This window comes from Primulina eburnea, chromosome 1 (assembly GCF_022965805.1).
Source record: "Primulina eburnea isolate SZY01 chromosome 1, ASM2296580v1, whole genome shotgun sequence".
Lineage (NCBI taxonomy): Eukaryota > Viridiplantae > Streptophyta > Magnoliopsida > Lamiales > Gesneriaceae > Primulina > Primulina eburnea.
Window position 1 is genome coordinate 57,395,368 of NC_133101.1, and position 11,251 is coordinate 57,406,618.

The 11,251-nt window shown below is 37.2% G+C and overlaps 2 protein-coding genes across 6 annotated transcripts; both read right to left on the reverse strand.

Moving 5' to 3' along the window:
- Positions 1-467: 467 nt before the first annotated feature.
- Positions 468-6,433, reverse strand: LOC140833412 (meiosis-specific protein ASY3-like). 5 transcript variants are annotated; one of them, XM_073197763.1, is made up of 9 exons: positions 4,968-6,433; positions 4,716-4,794; positions 4,068-4,196; positions 3,889-3,952; positions 3,649-3,798; positions 3,516-3,574; positions 2,505-2,639; positions 1,479-1,570; positions 468-799 (listed from the first exon to the last, which is right to left on the reverse strand). In XM_073197763.1, exons 1-9 carry the CDS (start codon positions 6,216-6,218, stop codon positions 719-721), a joined length of 2,040 nt encoding a protein of 679 aa, XP_073053864.1. In that variant the 5' UTR covers positions 6,219-6,433; the 3' UTR covers positions 468-718. The 5 variants fall into 5 exon arrangements, 2 of the variants coding, with proteins under 2 accessions (XP_073053864.1, XP_073053858.1); XM_073197757.1 differs by having other exon boundaries at positions 4,716-4,854; positions 4,956-6,433; XR_012118478.1 differs by lacking the exons at positions 468-799; positions 1,479-1,570 and adding an exon at positions 3,367-3,426 and having other exon boundaries at positions 2,511-2,639; positions 4,716-4,854; positions 4,956-6,433.
- Positions 6,434-8,648: 2,215 nt separating this feature from the next.
- LOC140833442 (pectinesterase 4-like) lies at positions 8,649-10,799 on the reverse strand. Its single transcript, XM_073197777.1, has 2 exons — positions 9,613-10,799; positions 8,649-9,508 (listed from the first exon to the last, which is right to left on the reverse strand). The coding sequence occupies exons 1-2, from the start codon at positions 10,607-10,609 to the stop codon at positions 8,805-8,807; spliced, it is 1,701 nt and encodes a 566-aa protein (XP_073053878.1). The 5' UTR covers positions 10,610-10,799; the 3' UTR covers positions 8,649-8,804.
- Positions 10,800-11,251: the final 452 nt, after the last annotated feature.

Sequence of the window (11,251 nt, forward strand, 5' to 3'; positions counted from 1 at the left end):
TAAATTTTTATGCTAAGAGTATTACATTTTATTGTGAATATCGGTAGATTGACCCGTCTCACATATAAAAATTCATGACACCGTCTCACGAAAAATTTACTCTCAACTTTTGGAGGCAAGGCAATGCAAGTCGACGAGACAAAATAGTACTTTCCACGCAATCATTTTATTTTCAATTTAAATTTTTCTGGCAAAGCAGGACGATACCAAATTTTGTCGGGTACCTCTGGCGGGAGTAGCCAAATTGTATTTGATTATTAAATTGCCCAACAAAATAGCTAACCAAAGCAAGTTGACCAAATCAAATCAAAATTTGACGTTTAAAGTCCAAGAACGTGGTTAAATTGCCAAATGTATTGGATTACTATACTATACTAAATGGATTGATTGAATAAAGTTCTTTAATTTTTTTTTCCTTTTGAAATATTTATTCAACATAATTACTTCTATTTCCCAAACAATTTTTTTGTTCTCTCGATTCTTGAGGCTCCTCAAATTGCTGAAACATTCATCCTCAAATTCCAATCACCATAAAACTGGTTCTAACATAACATAGATACTTCTTAGAAATATAGTTTTAAATTGTAAAAACAATAGTCATGTTTCAAAAACTTCATTGTATACAGGGTCTCATCCTCAGTCCTTATGAACTTCTAGCACATCTAGCTCTAATCAAATTTTTAGTATCCTGCCTATATTAGTAACATCTGTTCCTCAGCTACAAAATTTCTCCGAAAGCCCCATGTTTTACGCACTTGGCTACCACAAGTTTCAATTGAAGCATCTTCTCCCTAGCCAACTGCAAAATAAAAACCAGTTCAAGTATTGTACTTCAAGTTCAAAGTTGCTCGGAAGAAGAAACAAAACGAAAGACTTGGGATGATCTAAGAACATGGGCAGAAAGTATTGAACTGTAAAATCTCTTCTACACATTCTAGGCCGAAGTGGATTGCTACAATAGGATGCACCAAAACATAGTACCAAGCTGTTCTTGAAATTTAATCAACAATACTTGGCAATTAATGAGCAACAACAATAACACAGCAGTCCAGATAGACAATTTTCTCATTTTCTTCTGCGGAGTGGCAATCAGAGGTTAAACGTGGAGGAGGTTCCCAAAATTCTAGCTTGATATTTGGCAGATACAAATGAAGAGGAGGTTCCTGTAATTCTAGCTTTATTTTTGGCAGCTACAAATGAACAGATAATCAAAACCACTACTCTACTGTTTGCATTGAATTTCAGATATTCCTAATGTTGGCGTCATTTAAAATTTAGGGTCCAAATCCTTTCTTTATATCAAATCACTCCAACCAAATCACTCAATCCAAACACAACCAAATGAACTCATTCCCATGACTTGTAATAAGCCATATCATGTGAAGTTTCACAATGTCCAATGTAATATAATATTCTGAATCAAAAAACATAAAATTTTGTAAACCTTGTTAGAAAGAGTTAAATAAAAATAAACTCACTTCATGAGCTGCTAAGATTTTTCTTTCAGCGTCATCAAGCTGACCATTAATTGCTTGCTCAGCTAGGTTGAGAAACTTCTCGTTTGATGCTTCTACAGATTACCAAAAATATATTAATCATAATCATTACATAAGCATTTATTCCAAACTAATTGGGGTCAGCCACCACAAAAGAATCACTTTACAAATTTGGTAAGCGAAGAAGCTGTTAAATGATAAAAACAATCTCTCATTGATTGTTGCATAGAAGCTGAAGCTGTAGCTATAGAAGCATATCAAACTATGTACTGAACCAAATTAGTTAGGTCCAATCACTTTTCTTTATCTCTTACTTGTCCCTATGGTAATGCTCAAACAGAAAACACAGCCAATGCAAAACTATTTCTACATCTTAGACTCTTTGATATGTTCCTCCAGTGAAGGCACAGGGAGACCGGAGATTCGATAATCAAATTGAAAATTTAAGAGCATATGATCAAGGTCACATAGTTTTGCGTTTTCTGTTTGAGCATTACCATAGGGGCAAGCAAGAGATAAAGACAAGTGATTGGACCTAGATTCGATAATCAAATTGACAATTTAAGAGCATATGATCAAGGTCGCATAGATCAACCATAAACTTAGACAGATCAAAGTTTATGCCAATGTCACAATTTTGCATCAAGCAGTTTAAGAAGCAAAATGTTGTGAGTTCACATTCTAATAAATGCATCTAACATGCTTCAAATTTGCGTTGTTATTAAATCGTGCACTTCATTGTATAAGAAATTTTTGATTTGATTGGAACCATAGCTGAAGATCGAGATAAAAATTACCGGACCATTTGTTTCTGTTAGGTGTTGCTACTCTTGAGGTAATTCAAATTTTAACGTAGGAAAGACAACAGCTGCGGAGCAAAGAATAAAAAAAATGCACCGACCAAGCATCGGTGCGTTTCGAACTGAAAAATGAACTACAAAATTTAAGGTGCCTTATGTACATGACTAATAATTATCCAAAATGATTGTTGAAATTTAGAATTCATACTGTGTCTTTTCATATTTCCTTCAAGTTCAGTCCCAAACTCTTCCAGATCTTCAATTAAGTGTCCATAGCCTTGAAGGTGGTGATCAACCTCTGATTCGAATCTTTTGCGTATGGCAACCAACTCTTCATGTTGCTCTGCATCACATATGAAACTCAATTCAGCTTCAAAACTAGAAAAATATTTAAAATTACACATCTATTTCTAAATTTATCAATGACCTATAGTCATTCAGTTGCCACATAGATGCTGCATGAACCAATATTAAATTAAATATGCTAACAGCCTCAAACTGCATTTAAGATTTCTTGTGCGATTTATTTAAACTGCCGACTATAAAGCATTTTAAATTTTCAAAAAAATACTAGCCAGGAGGAAGTGATTTCTAGGAGTGAGCAGTAAGGTTAAGAGGCTTCATTAAGTACGAGGAAATCCATTACAGTGATTGAGTAAATCACGTTCCTCTAAAACTTGATTTGACAGGGATCTGCACAATTGCATGTTACAAACATTTACATCACACAGAAATAGATTATGATATTTTGATACTTGCAAATAAATTTCATTGTATTATGTCACTCTCTCTTCACTATCCTATTTGAAAATAAACATGTTCAGATAAAACTTTCTTCCGAAAAAAGGCAATGCATTTCGTTTATTTATCAGTAAATTTTATTGAAACACAAATGCTAAGAATCTCATTCTCCCATTTTTTTAGAGACAAAGCTCTTCCATCAAATAATGAAAAAGAAGAAATTTAAGGGTAGAAATAGAAAATTCTATGATCGGAGTAACTTGTGACCAAGCTTGTGAACTCGGATAGAAGAGCTAGAATGTACGCATAGGCAACAGAAATGACTTTACATAGAAGTGCTTCGAGGATTGAGTCTGGGTTTCCCTGTTCATTGCTGAGTTTGCCTTACGCTAAGCTCATAAGATGTCAAAAATCGTATGGTTTGGTCGGACAAGATTAGAACAATAAGTTGTAAAGCTGACATTCTAGAAACACATACCTTGATATCTAGCATCTAGACGTCTCCTTTTTAATTTACTATGGTTAATCAGCTTTTCCCTGAAATTTACAAGATTAAAGCTCGGGAAGTTAATTCTTGGAATAAGAAAATCAGTCATTTTCTATGAGCTTACACGTCTTTTTTCATCTGAGATTCAGCATGCTCTAACTGTAAATATATTCCATCAGCAGCCTCCATCAAAATTTCAGCAGATCTTTTGTCAATCATTGACTTCATTTTGGTTTGGACACGATCTAAAGCCATAGTGAGTAGAGCCACGGCACTGAATTTTAATCAACCAATTATAAATATAAGATGTTGGAAGCATTTCCCATACTTTTTTTCAATATAATTCAACAAATACTACTTATACCTGGCAAATCCGTCCTCGTGGTCGTGTTCCATGCACATTTGGTGCTTTCCACTTTCTTCTTTTCCTGTTTCATTATGCAGAGGCAAAAAGACTATTATGCATTTGATAAGCGAAAAAGAAATAAATAAGCAAACTATGATAGGAAGATGGAGAAGGCAATTTGATTAGCATGGGTAGACCTTTTAATGATTCTGAAATAGGGCTACATTCGGTCACGCCAACACCTTTCTTGTTGCCCAGCCTTCTGCTTCGTAAATAATGTTTAGTAATACCGATCTCAGAAGATAATGGCTCTAATTTCCTGCAACCTGCACATCCACAGCATAATGCAGCTTGACTTACTTAACAGAAGATTGAATGATTCTGTAGCAGCTTATCACCAAGTCAAATGACCTAAATAATAAGCACTGCTGCAAATGAGAAGACATGCTTGTTGAAACTGCAAAGAGCGGAAACCTGTGAACTAAAGGAATACTCATTTGTGTGTGTCAGATGCTGCTGCTCTCAGAGTATTCATAATTTAGTACCAGGACCATGTTAACCACAATTTAGGATGGTAACAAAAGGTCTATCATTTAGCAGAGCGTAATAAAATTCTTTATGCAAATCCGCAACTCTTCAACAAAATTCCCAACACTAAAATACTTAGATCAAAATTAATCAAGAAGAATAATGCGAAAATTGTTGAACTGTTATGTTAGGGCACATTATATATGTGTGTGTGTGTGTTGCGAGCATAATCACTTATTTTATTTTGGACCATAGAGGGTAAAGCAACTGATTGAAACATCAGGAAGAAGCAAACATTTATGTTAGAAGTCTGTAACCTTTAATATGAAAATCATCTTCGGAGTTCTCAGAATCTGTAGCGGCGTTAGATGATCCAGATATACTGTGCTCTCCATCCTGTTCCATAGCAAAGGTTGGTTTCAGAGGAGGATAGTCATTCAACTCTCCACAGCCGTTCTTTATTCACTAAGGAAGAGCAAAAGGTATGCACAATTTGATACAGAATAAAAAGATGATTGCCACTTAGTTATTACTATGACCAAAGCATCGAAGGATACAGATAATTCCACCTGCCCATTTGATTTGCTTCCAGTTGACTTAGAATTCAGTAAGATCTTGGCAATTCTTTTCGCATCGACGTTTTTCTCTGCATTACTTAGATCATGATCTTTTTCCTGAAGACCTAATGGTGAACATCCAGGAGAAACAGGCAAGTTTATCTCAAAGGTACGACTCTGAGGTTTATGTGTGTGGTGTTTCTTGTTTTTCAACAAAGAATTCATTATGTCTTCTTGTTGAATCTTAGATTTTGGTGTAACCTTCAGCGGTCCAACAGCACTTGGCTGTTCAGTCATAACATTGTTTGGAGATTCAAAGGAGTTCCTTATCTTGGTACCACTTTCTATCTCCCTAAGTATATCCCTCCTCCTGTCATTGGAAGTGTGACCATTTTCAGCTTTATTACCCTGCAACATAGATGTATGAAGAGATAGTATTGACTTGCTCTTGTTGCTTGATTGACTTCTCTCCACTGGATTTTCAAAATTCTCTTCCTCGCCCTTGTTTCTTAGAGAATTACAAGGCAAAAAACCAGTATCGACAGTTTCACATGGTCTTCTAAACGAATCTCCTCTAACTGATACTGTACTCTTTTTCTGGCATTGTTTTTTATGGCTAGTAATTTTAGTAGCTTCAATTTTGCTATGCTGCTTTCTAGTGGAAGCTTTCTCTCTGGTCAAAGAATGAGTCAATGGTTTTCTGATAATATGATCGGGCCTTTCAGAATCACTTTCAATTGTGTCCGAATGTGGATTTGTCTTTTCATTAGGATTCTCTTTTCCATCTTCCTCAAGTTCTGGATTGAAATCTTTAGCACCAATTTTGATAGGTTGGACACCGGGACTCTGCTTGTCCGGTGAAGAAACATTTCCTATAATCTCCCAGAGCTTCATTCTCAAAGTTTCACTGCCCTCGGGTTCTGTTTTCCTGTTCTTATCCTCTGCAAGGTCTTTTGCAGGCAGAAATCCTGATTTTGATGAAAGATTCTCTACATTCTCTGAATTGCTTACCTTACCGGCCTCCAAAGCAGAAGAAGCTTTACCAAAACTATTCAGTCGGTCTTTGTATGGTCCTAAGCCAAATCTCTTGATGCCAAGAAGTTGCACAGGATGATCTACAGATGCTTTCTTTGATCGCTTTGATCTGGAAAGTGTTTTCGTGGCAACTGGGAAATTCTGAGTCAGTTTAGCATCATGAACTGCCACATGAAGAGGATAACTTTGTGTTGAATGATTTAGTAGAAACCCAAGGGGATGCACCATTCTGTAAATCTTTCACAAATTTTTCTGTGGAAGGAGTATGCTGTGCCCGATCTTCAACTAAATTCTCTTTGCCAGAAGTTGCGGTTTCTGGTATTTGCTTCACTGCTTGGGTGACGCCTTTTGCTTTCATGTCATTGGGAGAATCAACCAGAACTCCGACTGAGATCTTCCTGGATTGACTGCAGCCATGGTAATTGCTGCCAAAACTACGGCACTCGCTCATTTAGTCCTACAATAGTTAGATGCTTTGAAACTTAATCAGGTATACCATTTTCCTGAACTCAATAAATCACATAAACTGGTGAAAAGGCTGAAGAACATGTGTATTTCAAGTTTGTAAAACATAATATTCTGGCAAAAAAGACCAATTATAACTATAACTGAATTCAACATTCTTAAGAGGTAAACATAAAGCACTTTACTCTAAGAGAACAAAATAGAGTTGCCCATTTACGTCAGCGTACTCAAGGTTCTACCAGTCTACAACTTATACACCACCAGCTTGAAATATGAATGATGAGGGACAAGAAAATGTCAGTGTGTTGGATAAACAGGATGAGCTAATACATACCTCTTGCAAATTAGGCTGTCTGTCGCTTTCCTTTTCGACACTTTGTGAAATTAGCGGGATCCGACGTAAAATCTAGCAAAATCTGTGAATCAGCTGACAAATATCTCATAGTACAAATGGGAATAACATAAATAAGATCCTAAATACGATATATTTAAGAAGCTGAAAACCTAAGAAAAGATAAACTCGATGCCTCTTACATAGAAATATTACAGCTAAAAAAACGTGAATCCGATGCATGTTCAAACCCAAGTGCGTGTTTTCCACAAAGTTGATTTCGACAGAGAAACACAAAAACCGATCGCCGAAACATTAATGTACAAAGCGGCTTTGAAAATTTCATCCGGATCCACGATTCTCTCCCAGTACTCAGATTTCAGGATGGAAATATGAAAATACGATAAACGAAGATTATGATCCATCAGAGACGATGAGACGTCGATAGATTTGCAAACTTACAATGAGGAGGTGAGAATACGCCGCATAAATCTGCTTCACATTCCACTATTCCGATGCGGGATCCGGGGGAGTACCCCTCCGAAGCTCGTTTAAATATCGCGTCTGGATCTGAATTTGGGGGGTTTTGAGCGGGAACGGAAGAGGCTGAATTCGTGATGCTGTTATATATATATATATATGACCGAATCTCGTGGGAGGCCCGTTTTTGTTTTGTACAACCATACGTCATTTTGAAAGGAAAAAAATCTAGTGTTTATCGATATTTTTTCATTTTACGATGCAACGTCGAATAAAATATATGAGGTTCGTCGATATTTTTTTATTTTTTAATACGATGATTAACAAATCTGAGAGGAGAACTCCATTTATTCTTTCACGAAAAATTCTTTTATTAAAAAATAAATAATCTAAATTATATTTAGTTTTTAAATATCAAAATAAACTCATGATTTTAAGTTAGTTAACTATTAGGGTCTGTTGTTTTATTAGTATTAGTGCACCACGCACGTGTTGTGTACTTTTATAATATTTTTTATTTTTAAAATTCATTTAATTTATATTTAAATGAGGATCAAATTATGATTATAAAAAATAACGAGAGACTACACTGTAATTTTGATATATAAAATAAAAATAAATTGAAAAATAAAAAAATAAAAAAATAACCTCAGTAAAAATTGAACATATAACATAAACCCTCAAAAAACAATGACTATCCACTAAAGTACATATAACTTGCATTAAAAGTTTAACATTTTTATTAATATATATTATTATTAAAACAAACCATGACACCAAAGTTAGTTACTCTAATGTCTCAACTTTAATAAAATAGTATAGATTATAGATTATCATCTATACTATATTATTAAGTGTGAGGATATGATAATAACTACCTAATGAGGACACAAATTTTTTTTTCCAATTTTACTCTTATATGATACTAATATTACACTTTTGTTTTTTTATAAATTTCAACACACACTTTTGTTTTTATTTTTTTATTTCAACCATTCAAATATCAATTTGGTCCATCCATAATTTATCAAATTCCATTTTAGTCCATCGATAATGATAAAAAAAATTGTACACACATGCATCACGTGTGCAGAGTAATTAATAATCATAATAACTAACAACCGTGCCGGACACAAGTGTAGAAAAAATTTAATATAATTTTATAAAACCATAGAATAATAAAATAAATTACTGGTTTTGGATGTTTTTGTATGAGAAGGAAGAGATGAGAAAAATTGCACAAAAATTTCGAATTCCACAATGAAAATCTTCTTGTGGGTTATTCTTAATTCTCATCAATAACAAGAGCGACTTTCGAGCTCGATATCAAAAATCATGCACATTGAACTAATTGTTCTTTTTACCACTACAAGATATATATATATATTTAAGAAATTATCAAATTTAAATTATATATGTTGTTACATCATGGAATTTTAAGAGAGTGAGGATTTTATGACAGATGTTATCCTAAGAACAATACAAAGCTAGCTCAAGTAATCAATGTTTCATAGATCCAATTTGACGTTGCTGGATCATTACAGGCCGAGTTGGTGAGGGATATGAGCCTGTTTTAGCCACTGCGCACCCTGAAGAAACGCGGCCACGGTGTACCTGGCAGCCTCCTGCGGGCTCAGGACCTTGAAATGCTTGAACAAATGGCTCCTTCTGGCGGTGTTAGAGCCAGGGCCTCGGTTCGCGAACTCGTAGTATTGGCAAGTGTTGTGAAAGAAGTAATTGGGGTCGGTTGTGCTCCAAGGCATCCATCCTTCGGGGCGGATCAGGTCTCCCAGTTCACTCTGCATCACCACGGTCAAAGCTTGTGCCTTCCATGGACGGCCCAAGTATGTGGAGATTTGGAACCTGATGGGGAATAGTTCCTTCTCTGGAACAATCCTGCAGTTCTGGAGGACCAACCCGTTGCTACCTCTGGAAATCTCTTTCCCATCGGCGGTGACGGTGTTGAATTGATTGGCATTTGGTTTCCTCACCACGATCAAGCTGTTTTGGATCACAGCATCTCCCATTCCGAAGATGAAGTCAATCGTGCCAGAGATGACGCAGTCGCGGTAGAATTGACGGGAAGTGTGATAGTACAGGGTATCTTGGTATCCTTCGATGTGGCAATCGAATATGGCTGACATGTCACCGTTTATACGAAGAGCCACGGCCTGGTGCCCATCGGGGCCAGCGGTGTTTCGGAACGTCAATCTTCGGGCAATGAATCCAGGTGCGTTGTTAGCTGAATATATACAGAGAGAAGAGAACATTAATAATTGTCAATAGATAACAAACAGGGAGTGCATTGATGCTCTCTGATGGAAAGTGCATGTGCTTTGAACTTACAGAATGTGGCAGTGTTCATTGTGCCTATCTTCATGATTCCGAAGTTTCTTTTCCCAGTGACAATGGTCTTTCCGGGGCCATCTCCATAGATGAAGATGTTGGGCTTGCTCTTGTCAATGACAATGAATTCGTCATAGATACCAGCCTTCACGTAGATGATGAATCTGCCCTTAGAGTTCTTGGGGTATGCATTGATGGCACTAGCGATGGTTCTGAATTGTCCGCTGCCGTCTTTGGCAACAACTACGTTTGGCCTGATATGGCCGCCCCGTTGTGCTCTCAACAGCCTACGGTCTGCCGTGCCAAACCAGCTTGGGTAACTGTTCAATCCCATCAATCGACGAGCATTGGGCTTGAGATTGATCGGAACATTGAAGGACTTCAAAACTTCGGAGAGCTCAGCAACTATGTTGATGGCATTGTCGGTGAGCTGAGTGGCGTTGATCATGCCATTCTCGATGGCTGATTTGTACTCGGGCTTCTCGATTTGGTCCTTGCATGTGGACTGGAGGGCGTAGACGGAGGTCATCCAGCTCCTTAGCTCGTCCGCACGATCCTGGAGGGTGTGCATGTCATTATCCCCGACCATGGAATAAGATGCCTGTAGAGTGTCAATGGCCTGATCTAGCAACTCCTTGCAATCCTCGACGGCCATGTGGTTGTACGGGTCAGTTTCGTTGTTCACAACGGTTTTGCTAGTGACATCGAAGGATTTCTTGACTTCATCCAGAGTGGCCTGGATGGCTGCCATGATGTAGTCCTTCGGGGTGGCGGTCTCGTTCCTGGCGACTGGCTCCAGGGTGCGGGTGCAAGCATCCTTGTAACTCGTGGGAGCACAGATGGATTCTACAGCCTTCATGGAGGCAGATGGCGCCTTTTCGATTTCATTGTTGGCTGAGTTCTGGCTGCTTCGCACCACCGCCACGACGCCGATGACCGCCCCCACAACTAGGATCAGGGATACCACTGAGATCCCTACTTTCTTCCCAGCCCCCATCTTTTTTCCTTATTATCGATTCTATATCTATCTATCTATCAGTTTTTTTTCTTTTTCTCTTCGAATAACTATGTTTTTACGAGACTAACGAGCAAGCAAAGGGTAGCTTGCCCGAGATATATATTTATAACCTGTATATATATCACCTTATCGATGTCTTAATCTTCAGAAGACAAATTAATGAAACGATTGATGAAATATTCTCGACGAAGTTTGGGTTTTTATAGAACAATGGAGAGTGGATAATTAGAGAGTGTGTGCGAATGTGTGAGTATTAATTAACGTACGGTCTCAAAACAGGTCAATATGGTTGTTAGAATTGATGGAATTAACTGGGACCTCGTCTATAATCCAAGGTAACGCACATTTCTTGCTCCAACACACGACTTAGAATTCTCACTGGTTTTCATTTATTCATTTCAAACCTCAGATTTCCAAATTCCACGCATGCAACACGTAGAGATTTGGTTTTGTTTTATGCATGTATGGTAGACAGTAACACCTGATTTCATATATATTATACGTCATTTATCGTCTGATTATTCGAGCTAAACGATTTGCGCATCCAATGGGTGAGTGACACCTCATCAGTGCTCACAAAGGTGTGCACGGTAGATGTGCAGGATATCAAAACTATATATA

Excerpts from the sequence above, each read along its gene's own strand:
- LOC140833412 (XM_073197757.1), bottom strand. The coding sequence starts at position 6,218 with ATGGTGCATCCCCTTGGGTTTCTACTAAATCATTCAACACAAAGTTAT. Across the intron at positions 4,197-4,715 it reads AGATGATTTTCATATTAAAG|GTTGCAGGAAATTAGAGCCA; the intron begins GTTACAGACTTC and ends GTGGATGTGCAG. Across the intron at positions 3,575-3,648 it reads TCTCAGATGAAAAAAGACGT|GGAAAAGCTGATTAACCATA; the intron begins GTAAGCTCATAG and ends TGTAAATTTCAG.
- LOC140833442 (XM_073197777.1), bottom strand. The coding sequence starts at position 10,609 with ATGGGGGCTGGGAAGAAAGTAGGGATCTCAGTGGTATCCCTGATCCTA. Across the intron at positions 9,509-9,612 it reads AATGAACACTGCCACATTCT|CTAACAACGCACCTGGATTC; the intron begins GTAAGTTCAAAG and ends GTATATATTCAG.